General features: G+C 47.6%; 1 protein-coding gene across 5 annotated transcripts in view; it reads left to right on the top strand.

Annotated features, from left to right (window-relative positions):
• The first annotated feature begins 8 nt into the window (after nt 1-8).
• Nucleotides 9-27,768, top strand: part of OIT3 (oncoprotein induced transcript 3) — a 30,433-nt gene continuing 2,673 nt past the window's right edge. For 2 of the 5 annotated variants that reach the window (XM_067000271.1, XM_067000270.1), the window contains exons 1-7: nt 45-9,214; nt 9,690-9,800; nt 13,069-13,191; nt 15,966-16,088; nt 21,297-21,457; nt 21,985-22,400; nt 26,298-26,397. In XM_067000271.1, coding sequence (XP_066856372.1) covers nt 8,662-9,214; nt 9,690-9,800; nt 13,069-13,191; nt 15,966-16,088; nt 21,297-21,457; nt 21,985-22,400; nt 26,298-26,397 — 1,587 coding nt within the window. In that variant the 5' untranslated portion in view covers nt 45-8,661. Of the gene's footprint in view, nt 9,215-9,689; nt 9,801-13,068; nt 13,192-15,965; nt 16,089-21,296; nt 21,458-21,984; nt 22,401-26,297; nt 26,398-27,768 lie in introns of all 5 variants that reach the window. The other 3 variants (XM_067000272.1, XM_048069630.2, XM_013172404.3) reach the window with 3 other exon arrangements.

Raw genomic sequence — 27,768 nt, 5'->3', positions numbered from 1 at the left:
CTGTTTAGGTGGTTTCTTCCTGACCTTCCATCACTGAGGCCGTGGTGGTACAGATAATAGCTTTCCTGAAGAAGCTTGGATGGAGATCTTGCTGCTATACCTAGCCGCGTAACACAGGGATCTCAGGAGCAGTCGAGGTGGTGAGGTAGAAGTAGAGATGTTTGGTCTAACCAAGGGCTGCCTTGGTTTGACCAGCATAGTAGTTCCCTGTGGAGTCTGACAACATCTGGAGACTTGTGGCAGGTTGCAGGATAAGAACATGTATGAGCGTGTAACACCTAGCAACCTAAAACATCCCAAGTGTTGTTAGCACGTTTCTGTATTGAGTTCAAGTGCTGTTTGAGAGGAAAACTCTCAAGTTTTGACCTTTTATTCTTTCCTTTCTAAGCCCTTCGTTTGTTCTGGTCTGATTAGTCCTGACGGCATATCTTCCATTTGTTAACTTTAGGAACCAGCAGACTGTGTACTTTGTCCTAACTTCATGGAATGTTAGGATGAATGTTCAGTGCCAGAAGATTTTTTAATATGTCCAACTGTAAAAAGTCATGATTGGCCAGTTTTCCAACAGCCAAGTCTCTCGTGTGTTTTTAAAGACAGAAATGAGGGCTGGAAGCTGTTAGTTGTGACCTGCCTTTAATCACTGTTGAAATTTAGTTCAGCAATGCTGACAAACCCTCTTCTTCCAAGCAGCCCTTAGTCTGCTGCTGTGTGCAGGCAGACTGCTTGGAACAATTGTATAAGAACTCTTCCATTTTGTCATCCAGAAGAACTGAAGACTGTGACATCTAGCACCAAAATCCCTATTTTGAAAGCAAAGAAATGCTATGGCAAAATTGTTCCTGCGCATACTTTGTTGTTCTACAGATGATGTGGGGAAAGGAGGGGTAAAGTAAGATTCTATAATTGTACCCTGAAGTAGGGGCTGTCCTGGGGGTCCTGTCAGTTTGTAGCCCTGGAAGCCTCCTGTCTCATTCCTCTGACACCTGGTCTCTGCTGGGGGTGGGTGGCATCACAGGCCTCAACCTCTAATCTCCATGTCTCTGCTTTTGTTGATGTTCAAAGGCATGATGTATGTTTTTGTTCTTTGCACTGTTGTGTACCAACATCAACAGTGTTTTGCAAGAACTACTTCATGCCTGAAAGACAGGCAGGTAATAGGGTCCTGTCCCACTGGCAGCGTTTTAAGAGCAGGCAGTGCTGCCTGAATCGTAATGTAGCACAGTGTTCTTAAGCTCCTATGAAGGCTGAACAGCAGCATGTGCTGCAGTGTTCAGATGCCTCTTTCTACCACTTTTGGTGGTTTTTGTTTTTGTTTTTGTCTTTTTTTGCTTGACCTCTCTTCTCTCCTTTTCTGCAAGGGAACTTTTGAATAAATACATATCAAGTTTAAAATTGTTTGGAGAAACTTGGTTCCCCTCTGCTGTGCCCGAGAGGCTCTAAAGAAGGTGTTAATGGCTTCTTTTCCTTGAAGACCACAGAAAAAAAACCTTTTTCTGTGTCCCTGTAATTCTTTATCTGGCAGGCAGTCATAATGAACGCCTTGCTGCAATTTCTTACGCTTCCCTGTTGGTTTGCATGGTGCTCTGAACCTGCTGTTGGCTGTCAAATCTTTGCACTGCATCAGTCAAGGAAAGCCAGCCAAGCTGCCTTGTCTTTCTAAGTCAGTGGAGCAGTTTATTTGACCTACTGTGTGCTTTTGTGTGGAGTTGTAAATACAACCTGCTTTCCTCTGCCACGTTCTGTAACTATTTTGTTTTCATATAAGGAAAACAATTTTTTGCATCTGAAGTATTTTTCTACCTATTCCAATTATTCCCTTTAAAATCAGTTTTATTTCTACATTGACATAAAGGGTGAGAAGTAAGACAGGCACGGAAACCAAACCTGCATTGTGTCTAAGTCATGGAGCATCATGGAAGCTGGTGTTATGGTGTGTCACTGTGACTCTGTGAGCTTGTAAAAGATGGTTCAATTCCTATTTCTGCCTCCGCTGAGTTTTACAATTGGGTGTTTGCTGTCTGTGTCCATCTGGAAATTGAGGATCATGGAAGAAACACTGGGTCCTGTAGGACCTCTGGAAAACATTCTTAAACACCAAGTTTCAGTACTGGGGGGGCTCAGTAAGGGAAAGGAAATTACTATTCTTCACTGAGAGTTGTGTGCTTGGCTGATTTTTCTGTGCTCTTGGTGTTTTACTTGTGTTGAGTTTGCTCGTAGTTGACCAAACCTCGCGTTTGCTCTCTGATCTCAGCACCTCTTCCCATTGGCACTGTGTCCTGGGACAAACTGTTTACAGAAACGAGGGCTATCTCAAAGTCCTTGACACTCTGCAATCCATCTCAGCAGCCTGTCAAGGCTTATTGTGAGCATACATCCTCCAGTTAATTGCAGATGGGTCCTGTCACGTGTGGTGGGCTCTCCTCGCTCTCGGTGGCAGGAAGCGTTGATTAGCTCTTCCGTCTGCCTCCTCTGGCAGGCTCCAGGAGCTGCTCCTGCACCAAGTGCTCTTGACACACCTCACTTTCACCAAACATCAATGTTTGACAAAAAGCCTAGCCTCAGCCAACACTGAGCGTCTTTATTCATCATTCCGTTTCATACAGCATGAGGCTTTCCAGCCTAGCTAGCTGCCTTTTTCAAGACTTTGAGCTCCTGAGCAGGTTTGGAAGGTCCCATCTCTTGGGTACCAAAATAAAATCCCAGCCCTTTAATTTAACACCACCTTCCTTGTTTGTATCCTTTAAGAAAGGGATCATCTGTTTGCAGCAGAGTTTTTTTTCCCCCTCAGGATTAATTGCTCCAGCTCGCAGAGGCAGAGGTTGACAGTGGCCTACTCCACTACCAGCTGCTGTTCTGTGGGGGGAAACCAGGGTTGTGTATGTCACCTGGAGCAAGTGGCAGAATAACAAAAAATGCTGATAGAAGACTTGCCTCTGCTCATTCTTATTCCAGAAGACTCAGTCTTTCTTTCTGTGGATGTTCAGAGGCAGCATGCTGAATCTTCTCCAGCTTTATACTTTTTTCTTGAACTAGATAGTTACAGTGATTTGGGTCAGAGTCAGCAATGAAAATGCTGGGGCATCTCTGTCTTTAGTCCCTTTGGGTAACTTGAAAGGGACTGTTTGTGAGACCTTCGAGGCTCAAAGCTGCTGTGATGCAACTTATTTCCTTATGTTAACTACTAGTTGTCAGTCACATATAATTGTCAAAGCAGTGCTCATGTCAGTCCTAATATACCACTTCCAAAATAAAAGCGGCTGCTAATAAAATGGTTCCAAGAGAACTATACACACCTCTAACATAAATAGAAAATTAAATTCAAACCTGTCAGTTTTATTTATCCAGGAACTCAGGTATGAATCAAGCTCTGAATGAAAATGGCAAATATAACTTCCCCTGCCTTGCTGTATCATTCTGTGTTCAATTTTAGTTTCTCTTCTGGGAATTCACATCATTCACCTTTTGAGGGTTATCTGCCTTACTAGCTTGACGGAGTGAATGTGTTCTTCTTTCCTGTTGTTGAAAAAACTTTTCTGGTACCGCAAGCTGTCAGCACAATATAACCGCAAAGATTTTTTTTTGGTGGTGGGAGCAATGACAGCTGCTTTTGTTGTTCGCTGTAATCATTCACTACTGAAAAAGGTTCTACCGCTGGGGTGGAGCATGCTGTGCTTCGCCACCAAGGGAAACACCCAGGCACAGAGAGACCAACCATTGAGAAATTTCTATAATGCACAGCGTAGGTGCTCCATCTCCACAGAGCAGCCAAATACTCAATTCCTTGCCTCATGCAAACTTAAAGTGGAAAGAACAAAGCCTTTTCTTCCCCCCCACTGAGATTTGAAGGAAGCATATTAACCTTGACATTCTTCCTTATACCAGCCTGCTGCAAAAGTGGGGGGTGTAAGGGAAATGGGGAAATCCTTTGTGCCATTGCTGTAGGGTTAGCTGCGCTCTGCTGAGGGAGACCTTTCTGCTTGCAGATGATATTTGGGGTAAGCTGTACGACCCCTGTTCAGAAGCAGGGAGGGACTTGCCTATGTACAGATGTTTACGTATACATACACGTTAAAACAGATTTTAATCTAGTGTTCACAGTAGGAGCTACAGCTTAGTGGGAAGAAAGGAAAGATCCCTTTGTGCTCATTCACATTGTCCTTGGTGTATCTCATTGACAACCATGGTGTTTGGTTTGCCTTCGTAGAGAACAGATTTCAGAAAGCTGGGAGCTAACGTGGTCATCTCATCTGTAGGCAGAGCTCCTGGTTCTGACCTGCCACATGGCCTGATTTTATTTGAACAAGCAAGGCAGAGGTTCTCAGTTACTCAGTTTTGCGTGGAAGGTTATTCAGTACTGTTGGGTTTCTTGCTGTCTTTTTTTTTTTTAAAAAAGAAGACAGAGGACATAAGACTACTGCAGAAAGATGCCTTTGTCTTCGTTTGATAATCTCTGTGATGGTTGGGTTATGTGACCAGAAGTGGAAAGGGTCTTTGTCTAACATAGGAACAGATTACTTCCTTGTGGGGCACCAGCCCTTCACTTTGACTGATGTTCCCATTGTAGGCCTAGTCCCAGCACTCATTTGCAATCTCTGCTCAGAAGGCTCAGTTCTCCTCTGGCCACTATTTCCTGCAGTTAAAGCTCCCTAGCTGGCGTTTTCTGACTGAGGGGGAGCCATGAAGTCGTATGACTTGGGGAAGGAGCAGAGATAACAATGAGCACCCATCTGCTCCTCTCTTCCATCCCTTCGGGATGTCCGGGTGTCCCCTGGTTAGAATTCCCCTCCAGATAAGATAGTGGAGGTGTCACCGTGGGGCAGTCAGGCAAGAAAACAATAGTGAGTTGTGTCCAAAAAACAAGATCGATCAGTAACTGCACCTTTGTTGTCAGTAAGGGGCAGAGCTGTTCTGGAGAGGTCAAGGCTGGTGTTGTACCCCACATCCCTTCAGCTTCTTCCTCTGATAAACTTCTACAAGAGCTATCCCAGTTGCTTTTCAGAAAGCCTGGGGTCAGAAGCTGCACTGAGAGGAAGGCTGCAAGAGGCACAGCGTGTGCAAGGGCTTCCAAGGCTCTCTTACTCAAGTGGTAACTGTGCCTCGGTTGAGTGGGATGTTCCAGTACTTGTTTTTCTGCCTCTGCTTTGTTGTCCAGCTGCAGCCAGTGTCTTTAATGGGTGAGTGAAGAGGCATTGCCTTCTAGCTTATTCTGTTCACCATCTTTAAGGTTTGTGCTGAGCATTGGTGTTCTTAGGTGACAGACTGGGAGATGTGAGAGAGATCCTTTTTCTTCGAGTGTGGTGTGAAATTTCTTCCAGGTGGAAAGGTCTTTGTCACAGAGCGTGGTGCCTTCCCTCCTGGGAGAATCTTCACTGCTAAGCACTGGGGAATTTTCTTCTCCTCTAGCAGGAGAGACTCTACAAATATCTGTTAAGCTACTTTTTCACCCCTTCTCTGGCAAATCTGAACTGAATTTAGAGTCATAACACAGTGCTGCTTGTTTCATTGCTTATTTGTGCCAGAGCAGACCTCCAGTACACAGTGTATGTAGGATTAATTTCTGGAGAATGGTGGGCTTATGAATGCCTGCTAGAGCCTGATTTGTCATCCAGTATATACGTTAGCATGTCAGCTAGAGAGCTAATGATATCATCAAGATTACAAATTGTAAAGCTTTACTTGATGGCTGATGCTTGTCAGGCTGAATTGCTCAGGCCACGCAAAAAGCGTTGGGGAGGAAAAAAATGGAGCCATGAAAAATGGAGGGGACTGGAGATAGTTGTATGTCTTGAGCAAAACCCCAGCGCCTTCAGCCTCTGGGGAGAAGAGAATAGAGGTTGATTGGCTGGTTCTTTATTACTGTGGAGTTTCTTCATAAAAACTCAAATCAGTTGTCAGTAAGCTGTGGCACCAGAGCGCTTTGTGTCTGTGGGGAGGTTGGCCTGGGGCAGCGTTGGCAGTCCGAGGGGGGCCATGCAGGTCTGCAGTGCTCTAAAGAGCAACGGCTGCTTTTCCTGCTTGTCTACCTGCTCTTTAGGCCATCCTGAAGCTCTCAGAGAAGTGAAAGAGGGTACGGGGTGCTACCTCATTTCCCTGAAGCACCTGCTTCCAGCTCCCTCTGAGCCACTGCATCTTCATCTCAGTAAATTTTGTCTTTAAATTATCTCCTGTCTGTTTAGGAGACAATGTGATTTCTCAGCATGAGTGTTTGCAGAGTCTATCTACAAAGGGTATTTCATAAAGTTAATTATACTGTGTAAAAGCTAATGAGAGTGTGTGTATTTTTGGTGCTGCCCAGCTGGGAAGCTGACAGGGCATTCCTTGCTTTGCCTCGTTTGGCTTTTAACACAAAAAGCTTTTAATCTTAGTCAGTGACTCACCCTAAGGCCATACCAAATCATGTTGTGGAAGCCAAGAGCATTACACTGAGGGAAGCCCAGAGGAAGCTATTTTCAGCTGTGTGCATAGAAAAGGCAGGACTCATCTTTTCTGGTCTTGAGAAGTCAAGTGAGCTTTTAGAGAATAGGATTGAACAGCACTGCTGCTGTCTGTGGGTAAGGGCAGGAGGCAAGGAGAGGCAGGTAAGAGAGAGAGCTCATGAAGAAATGCCTGCCAAATCCCAACAGAGACTCCTGCTGCAGTCCTCCTTCTGCTCCTCGGGAGACCTGAGGGCTGCTTGTGGTGAGAGCAGATCTGCTCCTCTGAATATCTGATGAATTATGGCACTGGAGAGCACCTTTGTAACCCAGAGCTGCTCTCCCTGCGCCAGCTTACAGCTCTGCAGCGCTCTTGTGGCTACAGCAGCTGCTCCTGTCTTTTATACTGCATTTGAGGCCAAACAAAACGTGTCTGTGGCTGAGGACGGCACAAGGATTTTAGTCTAGAGAAATGCCGTGTTTGTGGGGAGGTACAGGACAGCACGTCAGTGAGGCAGATGTTTACAGAGGGTGCAGCTCACTAAGGGTGACTTGAAGTCCCTGGTCAGAAGCACATATACTTCACATTTTCAAGTCAGTGAAGCGCATCAAAATACTGAACCAAGAAGGTTTGTCTGCATCCAGAGCATTCTGGTAGAAACAACATCATGTGTCCTCCCCACCCCAAATTGCATCAGCTATTGTTCAAGCAAAATAAGAGAGAACAGTTTTAGAACTTGAAATGTGATGCAGAAAGTACAGTGTATTCCAGGCTGCCAGCGTTTAATCAGAATGATTGGTTTTATTAGCCTACTTCTAGCAAATGATAATCAATTCTCCTTACTCAAGACAATATTAGCATTCATTTCGCTTAATAGGGAATAGTTAGTCACAGGTAAGTGGTGCTTAATCAGGTATTAAATGCATGTGGAAATGAAACCTCTGGGCTTGTAGTGAGGAAGCTGCCAAATCAGGGTTAATTAGGAGAAGACTGAAAATGTAATGAACGCTTTAATTCTTCATTTTTTTTCTCCCTGTGCTATTCTTCTGTAGTAATTATTTGCAGAAAGTTCAGAAAGGGCTTGAAAAGGAACACGCTCCTTGAGCCTGGTGTGAACAGACGAGTACCCACCAAGAGGTCCACGTGTTTGTATCTTGCCCTCACAAACAAACACTTCACTCACAAGCATCTCACCTCCTATGGAGATCAAGAGGGTTTGTGGGCTTGCAAAGAACGTGACTGTGTAGAGCCGAACATTTTGAAGGTCCTGATTCAGACCCTTGTGCTCTCTAGTTTTTAAGATAATAAATAAAGAGATATGGGGAAGCTGTGTCAAATGCAGGGAGGCAACATCATCCCGCAAAAACACAATAGATAAATCATGAAGGTAGGCAGCACTGGGCAGAGGGAGAAGTAGGTGATGGAGTCCCTGCAGAAGACCAGGGTGGTCTTACAGAGGGCTACTGCTTCTCCCTCTTGATCCACTGCAGCATTTTCCAAACTAGATGGATTTGAGTTATAGCTCTTTAAACTCACCGTGGCACAAGTGTACGCAGCTATACAAGACGCAATGAGGAACAAAAGTCCCGTAAATGGAGCAGGGTCACTTTCTCCTACCTCACCTCTCTTGGTTAGAGACAGTCTGCTGGGCTATCGATCAGCTCCAGTGTGACCTGGATAGGCAGTTCTTATATTCCGCTGTTTAAAATTGTGCCCTGAAATGAGTAGGAGCTGATAAATTATGCTTGCAGATTACTTGCAGTTATATTGGAGTCTAATAACTGAAATTGCATATTTTCTTTCTATACGCCTTAAATGTAGCGTTCCTGTCCCATGTCTTGCAGTTCACGTTTTAACTGACGCTTTGCAGGGTGATCTCTGGCTGTGGTTATGGCAACTTGACTGTGAGGGCTGAAATGAGCTGTAGGTGGATTTTTAGAGAGGCTGTGTAACCTGTTTGAACCTTCGTCCTCTTCTCCAGGACATCACCAGTCACTTCAGGAGGGGCTTGCAGAGGCTCAGTTAGCACTTGACCAAAGGGTGGATGTCCTGGGCTTGACCCAGTGCTCCCAGGGCATACTTCTTGTGGTAAAAATCACTCCTCAGACCTCAGGTTTGCTTGTATGTATTTTTTTTCCTCTTATACTCTACAGCAGCTAAACAACAAGTCAGACTGTTGCATAATGGTGTCAGAGCTCAGTTAGTCACTCCTTCCAAGACATTTAAGCCAAGCTGTCAGAATTTTCCATGAGGCAGTTAGTTAGCTGGTATTGCTGCCTCACCCCAGGGATCTCTATCTATCACAATGATTCTGTTAAGTCAGGAATAGAAAAAGAAATTTTTTTTGCGCTCCTTGCAATTATAAGTCAACAACTCAATCTGTATCTGCTAGATGTTCTCTCTTGTGTCTTGCTGCATGTCTCAGCCCTGGACCCCTGCTCTGCCTACATCAGCCTGAACGAGCCCTGGAGGAACACAGATCATCAGATAAATGGCTCCCACGGCCAGCCCACGTGCGACAGTCAAATCGACGGGGAGTGGTATCGCTTCACTGGCATGGCTGGCGACGCCATGCCTACCTTCTGCATCCCCGAGAACCACTGCGGGACCCATGCTCCCATCTGGCTGAACGGCAGCCACCCACGCGAGGCGGATGGCATCGTCTCGCGCCAGGCCTGCGCCAGCTTCAATGGCAACTGCTGCCTCTGGAATACCACGATAGATGTCAAGGCGTGTCCGGGAGGGTACTACGTCTATCACTTGACCAAGCCCAGCGTTTGTTTCCACGCGTACTGCGGGCGTAAGTAGCTGCAGAAAGCTCTTTTCTGAAACCCACTCATCCCCGCAGGGCAGGAAAGGTAGTGAGGATCCAGACACCTGCAAGAGACTGACTGATTTTTGCTTTCTCACCCAGAGCATGTCAGGTGATGCAGTGCCTGCCTACGTGGTGCTGATCAGCCCGCTTCACCTATGTGAGTTCCAGCCTTCAGTCAGCTAGCGGAAAGCTTCTGTAGCTGACCTGGCTGCAATGATTTAATGCTCACTATGGGCCCTGTGGTTTGCCTTGGCAAGCTACCAAAGCCACAATTTGCATCTCTGACTTACAGTAATTAAACCAGATTGTTTCTGATCAGCTTCAGCAGTTTGGCTTCCTTGTTGTGGGCCAGGTCTGTGACTGATGGACTGGCTGCGGGGCGCGAAGCTGACGGTACAAATGCAGTATTTGCAGTGCACGCTCAGTGGTTTGTGTTGACAATGCTCTCGTTGTGCCCTAGATTTTTATGACATCTGTGATGTGGTGGATTGCCAGGACTCCTGCCTGGACACCAATGACTGCACATGTTCCCTGGGGACAACGCTAGGACCTGACGGACAGACATGTCTGGGTAAGTGCAGAAACAAGCTGTGTCAGTCCCTGATAGTTTCTTTCCATTTTGTTTTTCATTGCTCACATCTCAATCCCCTGTCTTTAAATGCAGTATACAAAAGAGTAAGTATGCTGGATGAACTTTCCCCTTGCTGGTTAGAACAGGTCCTTGACTCTGTAAATGGCTCCTGATCCCTCCCCACAGGGTGAGATGCAGCATCCCAGGACTGAATGCATTCTGTGCCCCTGGCACTGCAGTTACAGAGCCTGGATTTGCTCTCTGCGTGGTCCAGCAGCAGGTTGCCCATGCTGAGGGCAGCATCTTTGCTGCCAGTAGCAGTCTCCTTGCAAGATCTTGGTACAGCGTCATGGGTTTTCAGGAAGGGCTGTGCATTCTGTCACTAGAGAGATCCTCCCAGACTCTTTCCTCCAAGAAAAGACTCTTGGCTGGCGTGGGGCTACACGCTAAGCCTTGCTATACTTCCTGCCCTTGTGGGGCATTGGCCAGGGCCTGGGACTGGAGGAAAGCAAAAGGATTGCAGGCTGCAGCACAGCCTCAGTGCTTTGGGCAGTATGACAAGGCAGTGCTCAGGGGGCTGGCACTTGGTGGCTGCGCTGGCAGGGACCTGCACGGCCAGGAGGGGTGGAGGCGGAGGGCAGCATGTGAAAGCAGAGCAGGGAAGGCGGGCTTCAGGAATTTGGGAGGGAATCTCCATCAACTCCTGAGGAGAGGACAGCTGCTGTTGTGCGTGTGGTGCTGAGCACCTGGGCTGCGAGGGCTTGGGAAGAAAATGGTCGGTGGGGCAATGCAAGGGGCCAGGAAGGGGTGGCTGCTGGGGACCTGCAGATCCACGCTGATGGGTAGGAAGAGGTGATGTGGGGGGAGGAAGGGGTGCTAACATCTGTGGGAAGTGGGATCTCATCTTTGTCTCCGAGGATTGATTTGGTGGAGAAGTTGAGAGCAGAGTTGGTCCAGGAGGCTGTGTGGCAGATGAGTTTTTTCCATATAGACTCTAGCTGACAAAGCAGGTGTGGGTGGTTTCTTTCTTCACACTCCTCTTGTCTGTGGGCATCAGGGTAGGGGCCACAGTTGCAGTCTGTGGAAAGAGCAGCCTGCCCCTGCTGCAGATTTATGCTTGCTCACACTTTCTACAGAATGGTTTTGCTGAAACTGCTCCATCTCTCTGCAGCCAAGTGACTGTAATTTGCTGTGAGACTGACTTTGCTCTCACAGCAAATTAAAAGCATCTATCGGCTGCTTCTCTGCAAGACCTGCAGGCACAAGTGCCCCTGGCAAGCAACAGCACTCGATAAATGTGTGGCAGGCTCAGGAAAGGCCTGCCGGCACGTGCTGGCGATACCTTCATCCTTCTGAGGCCAGGTGGGGCAGGATTTCTGCACTGCTGCTTCTCCTCACGATAAGCAGATGGCACAACGGTTCAGCTGTAATGATCACATCCGTTTACCTGCCTGCATCCTCTCTTGTCATCTGGCTCAGTTTTCCTTCTACCGACTTTGTGTTGTGCTGAGGAATTGCACATTCATGCCTGCTTTGAATGCAATCCCGCCGGCCTTCCAAGGAAAACAAACAAGTCTATGTTAGCCTTTCCTGTGCCTTTCCTCTATGGGGAATGTTCTTCCCTTCCCAGCTCGCTGGGAGCTGAGGATGCTGCAGTAATGCGAAGCAGCTTGTGTCTGTGAACCTCCCCTGCGCGGGGCTGACTTCTCTTCAGTATGTTAGATGCTTTGAATCCCACAGTAGAACTGCTGATCCCAATTTATATTGCCATTTGCAAACTTACCCAGGGGTTAAAGTTAGCTCTTACGTTTTGTAACGGAGCCACCAGTTCCACTGAAGGTGAATTGCTGGGTACGGCCCTTTCCCAAGCCAAGCTCTAGGATGTCCTAGCAACATTTCTGAGCCTTTGCTAGCAGCCCTTTTGCTGTTCACCCTCTGTTTTTTAGCAGCTTTAGTTTTAGTTTTAGAAGGCGAAGTGTAGAGCCTGTAGAGTTGCGGAAAGGGAAGTGTTTGTATCTCTCCTGGGCATGCTTCCTCCCTCCCAAGGCTGGGTAGCAGACATTTCTTTGGCTAAAATACTCAATTTCTGTCACCTGTGGAAGGAGCCGCTACCACGGCTGCAAGCAGCAGATACTGTCTTATGTCTGGGACCTCTTTCACCTGAGAGAGAGCATCTCTGACCTGTCTCTTAAAGTGGTGTTTGTCTTTTCTTGTTTTTAAGCTTCTGACAGCTAGTAAATGGTAGCTCCTAAGCTGTGTTGGTGAAACCCCATGTGAGCAGTGATTGATTACCTCAGCATTCTGGCCTGCCTGCGAGAAATCATCAGTTTTGTGGCTCAGCGATAGCAATGGCTGCACCTCCCTCTCTCCTATTTGATTTACTTACTGCACACAGAGATTAAATAAGGCTGAAGAATGAGAATCTCAGAGAACAAAGTACTTTTCCAAAAAAAACCAGATAGATGGACAGAGAGGAACTTTAACCTTTAAATAGAGAAAATCAGGAGAAATTTTCACAGCTTTACCGAGAGACTCAAAAGCATCTTGTGTGCTTTTTCCGTTAACAAATACCTGTTTCTGTTCTGCAAGAGCACTTGAGCTGTCCGGGGCAGGGAGCAGCCAGAACCAGGGCAAGGAGACAGAATGCTGAAATTTCTCAGGATGTGATTTTCTTGGGGAAGCTCCATGGAATTCATTATGTGTTTTGGTTTGATTTCAGCTTTGTTTATATGTTTACAGCCGTTTTTTATTCTTGTGTCTTTATTGTGAAATAAAGGTTGAATCATTTAAAGTTGCTACAGGGTAATTGTACACATGTAGCAGTAGCAGGTGTGATGCAAAAATAGATAGGGTTTATTTCTGACAGATTCTGGTATTCACCTGCTTTCACCACGTAGGAAAGTCATGTTCACTCCGTTGTAACGTCTTTGTGAATGGGGGGGAATGGTTTAGGATGAGAAGATAAATGAAAGCACGAGCTCCCTCAGGATGTGGAACCAGTTTGGAAGTTTCCCAGTGGGACTGTGTCCATCTTTACTCTGAAATGGCTGCTGCATGCATGCAGCTTTTCCCCACGACTGCTTTGCTCCTGGGCTAGACGCGGCATGACAAAACACTGCTGCTGTCACTAAAGAGGTCTTTATTGCTTAGTGGGATATCATGGGGCTAGGAAATTGACTCCACAGTCCAGCCAGCGCTCCCCCATAGCAGCCCCTTTTTGCCAGATGTGTCTACCAGCGGGCACGTTCTGACAGTTTGCTTTTTGCAGATGAAAATGAATGCGAGCAGGGCAACGGAGGCTGCAGCGAATTTTGCGTTAACCTGAAGAACTCCTACCGCTGTGAGTGTGGGGTTGGGCGCACGCTGGGAAGCGACGGGAAGACTTGTGAAGGTGAGGTTTCAGCTCTGACAGCCTGCTGGGAACAGCGTAAATCATTCCTTTTCCCTGGCCGTGCGAGTTCTGTCTTGGCCCCTTGAAGCCGGGATGAAATGTCACTCGTATCACTTCTCTGCTTGCCAGTGGCGCTGTTACTGAAACAGCCTTCTAATCAAGCAGAGAGGAGCCTCCTGGTTGTGCTCCCTGCCTTGCTCATTTCTGTTGGGATTTGCTTGTGTTTTTCTCTGCAGGGGCAAAGGCAGCAGTGCATCTGAGAGACTGGTTGTCCGAACAGAGCCAGTTATTGCTGGAGGTGCTGGGATGTGGTCGGGAGATTTGTATGATAAGTGTGGAGGGGAAGATTTAGCATTACTCTTCTTTCACAGCTGACATTAGGTGTGGGGTAACGTCATGAGATTAGGCTAGAGTATGAGGATCTCTTTGCCTCCCAGGACAGAGACAGAGGAGAGAGGGAGCCTGTGTGTGAGCAGAAGCCGGAGTTAAGATGAGGGCTGCATTTGGCCTGTTTGTTTTTTGTAAGGGATTAGCTGTGGGCTCTGCTGTACGCAGCTACTGCAGTTACCTCCCAGTAGTGGCACGGCAAGGTAGAAAATCTTTGAAGAGTTTAGACTGGTGGCTTGGCAGGGACTTAAAGACCAAACTGTTGTTTTGGGCTGTTGTCACTAGCAATGCACAAACATCTTTGGGCAGGAAAAAAACAGCAAATCCTGACTGGTGCCTGACATTTTCTTTGGTCAGCCCAAGCATGCTCATAGAAACTGTGGGGCCTCAGACAAGACTGATAGTTACCGAAGTGTCTCACTTTGGAGCCACTTAACTGCCAGAACTGAGTACATCTGCAGCCTGCATGCAGCCTTACATTAGCTGCTGAGTGGCAGGCATCCGTAGCGCAGAGAAAGAGAGAGGGGTGGACATTGTATTTTTGGGCTGGCTACCACCCCTCTTTATGGTACACTGACAGATGGTTCCAAGCTGTAGGTTTTGTCCCTTTTTCTCCCCTTACACAGCAAAGCACCTTTCATTTCACTTTTGTGAAAATGTCCTCTCCAAGCTCTGTTAATAAAACATCAGTCATCCAGACAATGACACTTCCCCAAGGAAAGCCGCTGCGCAGAGTGCTCCTGGAATAGTTGTTAAGTTGTATGAAGCCCAAAGTGATCAGCAGGCTTTGTCCCTTCCACATCCAGCGCTGAGCTGCCGGGGTGTCACATAAAGCAGCCGTGCTACGTGGCAGTTTGTATTCTTGAGCACTGCACACTTCTGTCAGGGCTGGAATAGCCTGCGCTTGGAAACTCATTTGTTTCTGCCGTTTCCAAAGCTGGAATTTAGGGCCTTTGATATATCATTTAATTTCCCCTTCTGCAAGAAGGATGGTGCTTTCCATGAGTTTAACATTGCTGCTGGGGATTTTTACAATCTTGTTAGTGAGCTGTATTTTTGAAGATGTGCCTTCAGCTTTGTGAGCCATTAGAGTATGTGATTTACTTGTGAGCCACCGCACAGCTGGTGCTGAAAAGAATGAATGCAAGAGGTTTAGCTTGATTACCTGAGCTGGTCAGACTGAGTAGGGTTAAGAGTATCTCAGTGTTTCCTTTACAATGTTTTACCCGTTACTTTGACTCATGTGGAGTGTTGAGGCTGTTGTTTTCCATGCAATGTGTCAGATTGAGTATGGGTTTTCCATTGTTTTCTTTACATTTCAGTTAAAACCACACAGTTGTTTGTGATGGCAGGCTTAGGGAGAAATATTTTGTCTTTGTGATTCATACACGTTATATTTACTCCTATTTTGCTGAGAACGTCTAGCAGTATTCATCACAAAGGGTTAAAAAAAATCAATCAGGGAAGATAATTTAAAACAACCACTCCCTCCATCCATGATATATTCTTTATAGAAAATCATAGAAGACCACCAACAACTGGAAATGATCTTATTTCCTTTACTTTTTCAAATCTTCAGAGTATATTTGGATGACCCTTTCAGACTCTTCTGCAGCTGTAGTGGCTGGGAATATATTTTACATGAAAATTCAGATTATCAAAGAACAGCCTCACCTGAACAGTAACAGTGTAAGAAAAACCATGAGAAATCCCCCAATTAGCTGTGCTGCACTCTCTCCTCTGCCCTTCAGATGGGAAAAATTTAGGAGTGGAACCAACCTTACACCATGAGCTTGCATCTTTCTGTCCCTGTAGTAATGCACCTCCGGGAGCAAGCCTCTAAGCCAAAAACTCACTCTTAAACAAACAAAATTCCTGGTAAATAAACTCCTACAAGCAGAATTTCATCCTCAGCTTACAAAGGGGATGCAGCAGTATCTGTTATGCCACCACCTCATATCTTCCCTCTGCTGTTCCCAGCTGGGGATAGGAACTGGCTGCCTGGGAGTCTGTCCTCCCTGAGACATTTTTCCCTCACCTTTCTGAGGTAAGAAACAACACAAACACTTAGATTTAGAGAATGTCTTGGAAGCTAGGAAGGGCCAAGCTGAAGATTGCCCATTCAGCCTCTTTGTGTAAGTCAGTTACAGCACGTGATTTAATTTGGTAAGCTTTTTCATGGAATTCCTTGTTGACTTCATGATGAAATGGTAAACACAGGAATTGAACAATTAAAAATAGGTTTGCGCTGCATCTTCCTGGAAGCAAACTCTCACCATGCTGTTGCCTGCTAGCTCTGTGCTGGTCACGCTGTTAGTCAGTGAATATGCTGGGGCCTGCATAGCTTCCTGTGGAGCAGGGTGTGCTGATTTTCCTGTCTTTTGCAGAAATCGAAGGCTGTCACAATAACAATGGAGGCTGCAGCCATACCTGTATTGAAGTGGAAGACTCATACCAGTGTGAATGTCCGAGGGGACTTGTTCTGTCAGAAGACAACCACACTTGCCAAGGTAGGTCAACAATTAGGAGACCGGGCAAAGAATCCTCCTGACAGCCTGTGGTCCCTGCACATGAAAAGCGTATTTGAAGGGACTTTTCCTCTTGTTTTTCTTGTGTTCTGTTAGTCTCTCCTTTTCACTTTGGTTAATGGAGCTTTGTCATGAACGACAGACAGATCATCCAGAACTGACAGCCCGGGACAAGGCTCTTTTTACCAAGCAGAAGAGAGACACAGGACCCAGCTGGGTGCATCTTGCATCACAGGCGGGTTTGGCAGTGTTCGCTTACAATTGAGATTGCATTACACCTCCCATTATATTGTTCTGCTTCAGCTGTTTATGCCTTTGCCAAATTTACGCTACTAGAACTGAAATTTTCCATGCCTCAAAGCGGGCTTTTGAAACTTCAGCTGAAGTAGTTCAGTCGCTTCCAAGAATGAGGTTAAAAGAAAAAAAGAGAGGCATTTTTTGCCCAATTTCTCTGTAGCCACTCCAGTAAGCATTCCCATGCCTTGTAGCAAGACGCTAGTTCTGTTACTGGTACTTTTTTTCTGCTGTCCCATGGAAAACTGCTCAAGATTGCATCTGAAAATTGACTGTTGCTGCTTCTACGTAGAGGCAAGGGCAACACTGTTCTTGGAAGGCATCCATGTGAAGCCTACTCCATTCCTGCACACCAGGAGTAAGTCCTCACCGACTCACGTGCATCTATGGCATGTGCCTGGAATAAACAGGTTCCCTTTCCTGGGTTGCAAGAGCTGAGTGAGATTTCCTGTGCAAATACCTCCAGGCTCCCAGGAGACAGTCTAGCTCGAGCAGTGAGTGCAGGGAGCAGAGGGTCAGGGAGGAAGGTCCTGAGGCTATTGAGAGTTAAGCAGAGAGTCTGTAGCTGCTCATGCAGTGATTTCTTATAATCCAGGACTTGCATCCAGGAATCTTTTGGGCCTCATAATCCTACATCTAGCTGACCCCCTGAGGTGCTGAAAGCAACGAGCAGCCTGCGTCTTACAGAGATGTCTACTGTGATCTTCTGCTGAAGGGGCATAAAGTTCAGAACTGTGCGCTGAGAGAGCGATGTGGGTGCACAAAAGGCAGGCAGAGGTCATGTTCTCTGTTGGCCTCGTCTGACTTACCAGGCCACTTTGTAGTCCTGGCAGACATGGCACAAAGCTGGAGAAGGGGCATGCCCTGGTGGGGACAGACCATGCTGAATCTCTGGTGGTCTAATGTGTTACAAACTGCCCAGGCATCACTTAGAGAAACAGATACAGACTTCATGGTGGCCAACGCGGCAGATCGGCCCCAGAGGGGCTTCTGGAATCATTCTACTTGGTGTAATTTCTGCTCTAAGCTTTGTAGAAATTCAAGCCATACAAGGCTAATTTTGCAGTCATATAAAATTAGCACAAGAATTAGAGGAAAGACAGGTATTTATATATATATATAATGATTCCCTTTCATTTCAAGAAATGAAATGAAATTCATTTCAAGAATGAAAGGGATTCAGCAGTGTCTGTTTTATCCCGTGTGCGTGTGACTGTTAACCCACATCACAAGCCTGGTCCTGCGGGGCAAGGGCGGCTGGTGGCCGTGCAGGAAAGGAGGCCATTTGGCTGTGGGTCTCCTGGTAGGAAGGTGCATGGTGAATGATGTAGGGGCGTCCCTGGAAAGGAGCAAGCCTTGCAGTTGGGGCAGCTGGTTGTTCTTCTGGAGTGCCACATCCCAGCCTCACTCCCTCGGGATTGACACAGGAACGGTGGCATCTCCTTATCCCCTTCTCTCCCCACCGCTCACATACCTAAGTGCTTGGAATTGCTTATGTAGCAGAAAAAGACTTGCCAAGAGCCTGGAAGAAAGTGCTGCATCTGCAGAGATCCTGTCTTCGCTGCCCTGCAGGCAAAGCTAAGGCTGATGGCTGCCTGCAGCAGGGCTGAGTTGCCCTCTGCTGCCTGGAATCCCCTGCTTTGGCATTTTGAATTCATTTAGGGTGCAACCTGAGCTTCCTTTTCACACCTCGAGTCTGTCATCCTGTTTCCAGGGGTGAGCACTGCGCCCTTGGGATTCGGTGCTGCTTACTGCTCCAGCAGAGCCAGGCGGGGATGGGGATTTCCAAGAGCTGTGATTATTCTTGTTGCTTGAAGGTGTGATTGGTGGATACAGGCCAGAAAGGAGCAATGTTCTTCAGTCTGGCTCCCCGAGGCAACCCCAGCAGGGATAGAAGGCCACACATTTCCCAGCCAACGTTTCTCCTCCTTTGGAGGCTGCTAATGAGACTGGCAGCGCTGCCGGGTGCCGAGCTGGGGCTCGGGATACGACATCTCATCAAGCAAGATTGCTTGTTCTTCTGCATTTCATGAATTTATGTCCCTATCCAGCGGTCTGCAATTTTGAGGAGATATGACAGAATATATCTGAAACCGTACCACACAATTCTTTATGGCATTTAATCAGGTTTATAGTGATACAATTAACGGTGCAGGGCAGGCACAGTTGCCTGGAGCATTGGATCTGCACCTTATCAACCCTCCCCTGCACTGCCTGTATTTTCAGAACAAATATTAATCTTCCCCCACAGAAATCACAGCCTGGGTTGCCATTTTCCCACAAGGATCCCAGCCAGCCATACCACCTGGAGTTTTGTAGACCACCTTCATACCCCACCTCTTTTTGAAGTGTGATGGTGAAATGCTTTTCTCCTCTCCCATGTCCAAGCTGTGTGTGTGTTCCACAGGGAATGAGGGTGTCGCTTATTTGTGTTTGTAGGAGTGGTTCAGGGCTCCCCAGCAGCAGGGAGCCTGTTCTACTGAGAAAAAACGATACAGCTTGTTCTACTGCACAAAACGATAGCCCCTGCTCTGAGCAGCTGTTCTTTGAGAGGCTGAGGAGGGAGCCACGGGCTGGATAAGGATCAGGGTGCCAACTGCTGGCAGCAGTGTAAGCACTGGCCTGGCCACAAGCTTCCTCCCGTGCTCAGGGTACCTTGCAGGCAAGGATAGTTGTTCAAGGTGCGTAACAAGGAGTGTGTCAGCACTCACAGATGCTCTGTGAGAGGGTGAGGAACCGACCCGTTTGACTGGCATAACCTCAGTGAGGCTTCGAGGAACCTCACCGGCTGCACTGAGCCAGGCCGGGGTGCACCTGTGACAGCAAGACAGGAGAGCGCAGCTCCCTGAGTGGATGCAAAGATCTGTGACTAAAAGAGGGTTCCCTGGCACCCAGGATTACTCATTTCTGCTGTGCATCTCGGTCCTGGCAGTCGGGAGCTCATCCCCTGCTCTGGAATAATGCCTGCACGTGGTCACCACTGCCTTGACAGCTCCTCGTCAGCCGCCCCGCGTCCTCGTTGTCTGTCCTGGGGGAACCAGGAGAGCTCAGAGCTGAATCACGCTGCTGCAAGCAGTCTCTGCTTGCACCACAACGTGAAGCTGAGAGAATGGAAGCACGGTTCCTACTATTGATTACTCCTCGGTGTGCAAATGTCTAATGCGGTTTGAATTACATTACCAGTTCTTCTGAGGAGTTTCCCAGAGCGCTTTGCTCAGCAGCAGTGAGTGAGCTTGAATCACAAGCAGAGCTGCTCACAGGAATAGCCACACCTGCTTTCATGCACTTGTTTCTGTGCCTAGGTGGTGGGAGGCACATGGGCAGTGCCAGAGCAGTGGTTAAATAGCGCAGTTGTTTCTCCTTTCTTCCCTTTAGTGCCAAAGACATTTAGAAACAGACACAGCATGAACAAAAGTGGTGCTGAACTCTGCAGAATTGCAGTTGGGATCCAAACCCTCTTGCCCAGAAGTACACCCTTACGAAAGCATTGTTTGTATTCATCAAGGAGTCACTAGAACAGTGAAGCTCTAAACCCGCATTGAGCCATTCCGTTCTCCGGGGGATATTCTTCTCTCTGTCTGCATTGCACTGCGTTCTCCAAGTCCCTTTGTCTCCTTGTGAGCTTTGCCATTTGACTTGATCAGTTATTCCCACTTGCCTTCTTCTGTGGGTGGGGGAAAAGTTCAGGTAATTCTTAGTTCATTAATTTTCCATCCTAACCCAGTAATGTCATTAGGAGAGCGTATTGCTTTGGGCACGCTGCATATATTTTAGCATATCACCTTGAAAATAATGAGCTTTTAAAAAAATATATTCCCTCCAGATACACAGTAACTGTTACAAATATACCTTAGCTGGGACAGGAGAATTTTCTTTTGGAAGGGGACAGGTTTTAGAAGTGTTCCTAGTGTCCAAAATCCATAATCCTAGATTATATAAACTTGATCAGAATTAGGGGGAGACAGATCATGGGAATGTCAAGGATGGGGAGTATAATTAATTTTAAGGAAAAGCTTGGGGAGCAGGTATATTTGCAGAAAGTTTTGTCATGTGATTTTAAAATATGTTAAATGATAATTCTAGAGAGGGTTTATTTTTCTGGTTGAGAAGGGACCAAAATACAAGCAACAGTATGCTTGCCCTATATCTAACTCAATAGATATGTGTCCAACCAAGGAATACGTGTAACAGTTACTTCTATAATGGAAGTTATTTCCCATTCTTACCTTTTCCATTTTGTCCAGTCTGTGCACTTTCTCCCACTTCTTATGTAGTAGAATTTAAATGAAAAATAAAGCTCACTTGGAAGTCTTTTATGAAAATTAAAAATAGTTTGGTAAGAGGTGGAAGGAGCTAATTGAGTTTGTCAGAGCTGGGTATGTTGCTCATAAAAATACTGATTATTATGTCATTTTGAGATGCTTCCATTTTGGCTAGGCATCCATATGGAGTCATTCTGCCTTGTTTTTACATGTTCTGTGTTTGATGTAAAACCTGATAAAGGGTCTTAAAAATGGCTTTGCCTGGGGTGTTGTGAATTTGATAACTGTTTCTGGGAAAGGCTTTTCCCAGGACAGCAGTGCTGGGGATAATCAATCAGACCTGTGCTGAGCATAAAGTGTAGCTGGAAATGCTGCATAGCTAAGTTTCTGCTGCTGTGTAGCTGTCATCATCGTCTTCTTTTGTGGCAGCCCTGCACCAGAAAACTTGGGGCAGTGGTAGCTCAGGAGGTCTGCTGCATAGGTGTGAGTTTAAGATAGGTACTTAAATTACTACAGCAAGATAGAATTATAAATGCAACATACAATCCCCCTTTTTTCATAGTAATTGATATAGCCCTTCCCCAGCACCCTGGTAGACTTGTAGTGCGGACTTATTTTGGGCCTTTTCTTGTAGTTCCAGTGCTGTGCAAGTCGAGCTCTATTGAGGTGAGCATCCCAAAGGACCTGGTTGGAGGCCTGGACCTTTCCCTCATCAACACTTCCTGCAAAGGGGTATCCAATGGCACTCACGTCAACATCCATTTCTCCTTGAAGTCCTGCGGCACCGTTGTGGATGTATGTACAACCATTGCTGTCCTGCCTCTTGGGATCTCTCAGATTTGGGGACTTGTTTCATGGCCTCTGGGGAAAAAAGTTGCATCAGCATGGGGGTGCAGGCTCACCTACTGCTTCACAGAGGTGGCTTCACCATCATCCTGGTGTGGAAAAGGCCAGTGGTGCCGTTCTTGAGCCTCCTGTTGAGGCAGTATCTGGTCCCAGAGCACGTTTTGGAGGTTGCACTGGCAGCTGGTCAGGAACCAGAGAGTGCCTTTCACCAGGTGGGTGGCATCTTGGAAGCCAGCTCCCCTGCTTGGTGCAGGAGTCCAGTGCATCCAGGTTAGCAGCAAACTGGCAGAGGCCCTTGGGTAGTAAGTGAAGATGAATATCGCCCTACTTGCAGTGGATAAATTCATAAGCTCTATTCGCAGTGGCTCTTTTATGTCTGAGTTTTCTGCACAAGATAAATTCAGCTGCTGATCTGACCTCAGAGAGGCCTTTCTCAGTGACCTCCCCTTTCCTTTAAACCCCCTTTTTTGCTGCAGGTGATAAATGATAAAATCATTGCCACCAATCTGGTGACCGGCTTGCCAAAGCAGACTCCAGGGAGCAACGGGGACATCATTGTCCGCACCAGCAAGCTGCTGATCCCGGTGACCTGTGAGTTCCCGCGCCGGTACACCATCTCCGAAGGTTACGTGCCCAACCTAAAGAACTCGCCCTTGGAAATAATGAGTCGCAACCAGGGCATCTTCCCCTTCACTCTTGAGATTTTCAAAGATAAAGACTTTGATGAACCCTACAGGGGTGCCCTTCCCACCCTCAAGCTTCGGGACTCTCTGTACTTTGGGATTGAACCCTTGGTGCATGTCAATGGACTGGAGACACTGGTAGAGAGCTGCTTTGCCACTCCCACCTCCAAAATCGATGAGATCCTCAAGTACTACCTGATTCAAGACGGGTGAGTTCACTGTTCCCTTCCTTGCTGGCTCTTGGATGGAAAGTGGCAGTGGGCTATGTCACGCTGCCTGTGTGACCCGGGAAGTGCTGTCACTTCTGCTGTGTTCCTCGTAATCACCAGCAGCGAGCACCCATCCTGTCATGCTGGGAGAAAGTGGGGGGGACAGTAAAAGAGGGTGCTGCAAGTGCAGCCTTTACGGGGCATCTTTTTCTGTAATTAGACCTGTGGATAATTGACTTGGCTCCCGTAAAAAGGAGATCCTTGTTGACGTCCTCTCTGCCAGCCTGCAGTTCCTGGTCGATCAGCAGCGCCCCAGTGGCTGTGTGCCACTGCCATGCAGCTGCCCAGGAACTGGAGGAAGTTTCTTTATTTTTTCCTACAGCGTGCACCAGAAGACTCCGTGGCTGGTGCTGGCTGGAGCTCCAAGAGTTCCCCGTGCTCTGTTCTCTCCCTGATGCCTGTTATCAGTGCAGGGAGGACCCTAGGCCCACTGGGGTTGGTTTGGGGGCAGTGATCTTTCCAGGAGGTGCTAGTGAAAAGCTCAGGGGGGATCTGGCCACGTCAGAGGTCGGGGTCTGCTCTGGCTCCTAAGGTGATGCCTGTTTTCAGGGGCTCGTTGGGGTGGCAGTGCCGTGATGCCACGTTGCTTGTGGCGTGTGTGCACCCAGCAGTGCCTGGCAGCCACACCAGACAGCGAGTCTGCTCTTCTCTGGGCAGGAAAGTCCTGCCAAAGGCATACTCGAGTGTCAGAGCCACCGGTTAAGGGACTGGGCTCGTGTGAGCCCTGTGTTCTGCCAGCCAAACTGTCTAATAAGGACAACAATTGCGTCCTCGGCTGCCAGGCTGAATCACCCACTGTCACAGCTGGTGATGACAGGTCCTGTGCGACTGTCTGGTAGCAAAAGGGAGTACAGCACACAAAGATACTGCTTTCATTTCTCTCTCGCAAGGGTTTCAGCATTACTTGCTCTCCCTCCAACCGAGGCTGCGGTCCGTCAGTACGTGACATTTTGGGGGTTTGTGAGCAGATTTGTAACGGGAGGGTTGATTTATCGACTCCCTGGCTGTCCCTGTGGACCCTGACAAACTCAAGGCTCCAAACATTCCTTCCTTTCCCACCACGAGTAAAAATGATGGCCCTTCAAAACAGTGGCCAAAACCTGAGCTGAATAGAGATGAGAGGAGGCAGAAAATGCCATCTCTTTTATTTACCGCAGCACTGGTTTGAGGAATTACACAGCAAGCAGCTAGGACGTTTCTGGTAAAGAAAGGTTTTCCTCCCGGTGGGGAAGGCAGCAGCAGCCCCTTTGGTGCTGTTATCCTGCAGAGGGCATTAAAACTTCACGGTAAGGAAAGCTGGGCTGGAGGAGGCTGGCTGGAGCTCCCATCCAGCCTGCTCAGCTCCGCGGCCATCGCCACATGCCCGGTGCCCCGACAGGCCAGCCCCCGCGCCGGGCTGTAGTTAGGTACCGCTCGTTTGGCCCAAGGGCTAAGGATGTGCTGCCGGGCTAACGGGAGCTCTTTGGCTCTCGCTGTGCTTGCAGCAATTAAAAAGTCAAATGAACTACAAGCTCAGTCTGTGCTACAAGCAGTTCTGCAATTACCCTGTTGCCTTCCGTCAACCCAGCCCCAAAAGCCCAAGGCAATAAAGACCAGATTTTTAAGTCAGTTTGATTGTGTAGGATCAGATCCACAGGAGCTAACTGCAGCTGAGACTTCCAGAGGGACACGCTGTTTAAATTTGAGGGGCTATACTGTAGGCTGAGGGATGGGAAAACTCCTCTCCTACTTTCGTCCCCCTTAATTCCCTCCCATCTCCAGCTGGCAGGATGTGCCACCCCTCGGCACCTCTCCCGCAGCTGTCGTGTCCCCCCTGGAAATGAGGATTTTCCCAGTGCCTTCTCCACAGGCTCTGTAATACACCATACTTCTGCTAGCCCAGCCAGCCCCCAAGCAGCCCTCTGGCTTCTGCCCTTGCCCTTCTTCTTTCTCAAAAATAAATAAAAGGCACTGACCAGTGGCACGGGCGATAAGCACTGCAGCTCCCCGGGACATCCGGCGCGAGGCCATGTCACTGAGGGCAGTCCCGTGTGAGCTGATGTGGGCAGAGGCCGCAGTTTATCTGTGCACAACGTGGTTAAGGGGGCTCCGTTGCAGCGCTCTTCCTGCTGTGCTGCCCCACGTTTGCAGCCTGGGTGCTTATCACGGTCCCCAAGCCCTCCTCTCTGCCCTGCAGCCCCCCAGTAGTAGGGTCAGAGCAATGCATTTGTGGCAACCTGTGCTAGGACAGACTCAGGGGCATGGCAGGGGCTCTGTGCATCTATCCCTGGTTCCTCCGTGTTTGTTTTTCCCTCTCCCTACCCCAGACTGGTAGGTTTCTTGCAGCCAGTGTGGAGAATCTGCAGAGAAACTGGGATTCAGGGGTCGGTTTGAGACAGCATCCAGGAGTCATCACAGTTTATATACTCACAAACAAGAATGGGCCTCTGAGGTGACTTTGTCATTCTCCACAATGGAGTGCCTTTAGGAATGCTACTTTTAGAGCAATTTTCTCCTAAACAACATCTAACATTTGGCCTCAAGCTGGAGAATCCATGTCACCTTTTCTAGATGCACAGTGTTAATTTATTAGCTCCCTACAGATGCCTGTGTTTGTGTCCCAGACAAGTTTGCCTCCCTAGGCTCAGTCCAACGCTTAGCACTCCCCTGACCATGCACTGCTGTTCTGCACACGTAGCAGAGGGGCAGTTCCGGAGGAATTGCAGCAGGCTGACCCACGGAGCCCAGGAAGTCAAACAGCACAGAGATTTCCAAGCACAGGTTCTAGAGAAAGCAGAAGTACATGTAGGTGTGGGGTTTGCTGCTCTTTGCTAATTGAGCCTGTCAAATGTCAGCATTTCTGACAATGCCTTACATATTTCTGGCGCGGAGAAGGAAGCTGAGAGAGAAAGAAGCTTCAAGAGAAAGACTTGGAGCTGCCAAACTGTTACCTCTTGTCCTTTCCACCACCACATTTTAATATATATATGTCTGTATGTCTGGCGAGGTCCGCATTTCTGGCGTTACCTTTCTAGAAGGGCCAAGCTGTGCTGTGGTGCAGTGTAACAGCAGCATCCGTGCCCCTCAGAGCACCTAGGGGATTGTGTTAGGCAGCGGTAACTATCGAGTCACCATAACCTTTTGCCTTGCTGCTTCTCTGTCAAAATCCATGTAGGCTTTAGTAGTTTTGTAAGTAGACCGGACCAGAAATGTGACCTTCTGTAGAAGTAGTTTATTTTCTTGCAGTTCCGTGACCCTTTACATGACTGTAGTCTAGTACTAGTGATGGAGAAGCCGAAGTTAAGAATTTTAGCTGTAATTGGAGCTGACCAACCAAGCCCAACAGGAAGAAAATGTACGTGGTGTAAAGCAAAATAGGTCTGATGTTTTGTATTTGTCTTCTGTGATACCTCAGTAACGTGGGTAAAGGCTTCTTCGAGCATAAATTACGTGCATATATGTGTGTATACAGAAAGTACCCAGTGCAGTATGTATGCATCACAGCTCCACTGATCACCGCAGACTGTTGCAATAGTGAATTGAGAGGAGGGTGAAATGAGGACAAATTTGACTGCAGCTCTCTGGCAGTCCCTCCGCCGAGGGGACTGGACCACGTCCTGCCAGCTCTCTGCTGCTGAGCTGTTCTTTGTCTGGATATGCTATTATCATCGCTGTTGTTTTCCCCATCATTCCCGAATTTTCTCCTGTGGCCAAAGAGGAAGTAACATGGATGGTAGCTTAGCTTGAGAGAGCCAAGCCCTCCTTTCCTTTCTCTGATTTAATAGGCTGGGATGTTTTTTGGTCTCTCTTTTCCATTTCTGGGAAACCCATTAAATCCTTTCTCTCTGCTTTCCTCAGCTGTGTTTCTGATGATTCGGTGAAACAGTACACGTCAAAAGACCATCTTGCCAAGCATTTCCAGGTTCCTGTGTTTAAGTTTGTGGGCAAAGACAACAAGGTAAGCTCAAAACCCACCTCTAAGACATTGCATCAGCCCTGATCTGACCAAGGAGTCTCAGCACAGAATTGGCTGTATTAGAGTACCAAGAGGAGGGATGCCTGGCTCAAGGCAGATACTGCTGTGCCTATTTCAGCTGCTGTTTCTTTCAGGAGCTTGACGCAGGTACTTTAAAGGAGAGTGTTAAAAACAAGTAAATTTGAAATAAATATGAAGGGACAGTCATCAAACATAAATGGTATAGCAAGCTAAAATTGTTATTGTTTCCAGTGTAGTCTTTGGGGTCCCTGGTATGCTGGGAGAGAAAAGTGTTTGTGTTCCCAGTCACCAAAGAGAAACCCAGGCAGTTAGCCACATTGCACAGTGTCCTGTCTTTAAAACAAGACGATTTATAGTTTTGAATCTCTTCAACCTCATACCTTCTCGGGCTCTTTGAACAGATGCCCCTCAGGTTTCCAGATACGAGGTTTCCAGGTACTGTTTAATTCAGTGTGAAACCAGGCTGCCCAGGCTGGTGGCAGTTTGGGGCAGAAGCTCTGTGGTAGCAGGACAGCAGAAGGATAATGCCATCTTCCTAATGCAAATAGCATTCCTTTTCTGTGCTGGAAGAAATCAGGTCTTTCTATCACTGTTGTTATGCTCAGCCAATGCTGCTTGCTCCAAAAGGCATAAAGTTTCCTCTCCAGCCCCTGCAGAGCCTCAGTATGGTTAAAAAGGATGAGATCTTCCAAAATTCACAAATTTTACTTGGCTGTCTGGTTGATACTGCTGCCTCCAAGTGCATCCTCCCATGCAATGGATTTTGCTTCAGACCTCACCACTGACCAGCACTCAAAACATTTGCTTTCCTAGTCACGGCTTGCTTTCTGTCCTTGTCATTTAGAGGGCAGGGAGCAGCAGTCTTGTCACTGACTGCCTTGACTGTGCTGAAAGAGCAGCTGTCTCCCTGCCCTTTGTGCTCTCCTCCCCTCTGCTGCCAGTTTTAACCCTTCATCAAGCTGCATTTTGCTCCCTTGCCCATCAGTCTCTTGCCTTTATGTTCCCCACCTCTTGTCAAATTCCCTTGCACGTTTCTATCATCCATCTCCTTGTGAGGCTTCATGCGTTCTTGGTCTTCTTCCTGCCACGCAGCTCCTACCAGTTCACGTGAGCTCATCCAAGCTTATTCCTGGCATTTTCATCCCTTCATTTCACGCCTTCACATTCCCTGCCTAGCCCTTGGCTAAGAGGCAGACTCGGTGCTGGGTGCTTTGGAAAACGTGCCCTCTCCTAGGCACACAGGAGAACTGACGGCTCAGCCAGCATGGCTGTGGATGGCAGTGGTGGATAAGGAGCTCGCTGGTGTGGAAGTGAAGGGGCTGTTCCCTGTAA

Source organism: Anser cygnoides, chromosome 7 (assembly GCF_040182565.1).
Source record: "Anser cygnoides isolate HZ-2024a breed goose chromosome 7, Taihu_goose_T2T_genome, whole genome shotgun sequence".
In the NCBI taxonomy this organism is placed as follows: domain Eukaryota; kingdom Metazoa; phylum Chordata; class Aves; order Anseriformes; family Anatidae; genus Anser; species Anser cygnoides.
Note: the sequence above shows the minus strand (reverse complement) of the source record. Positions and strands in the feature narration are given on the sequence as shown.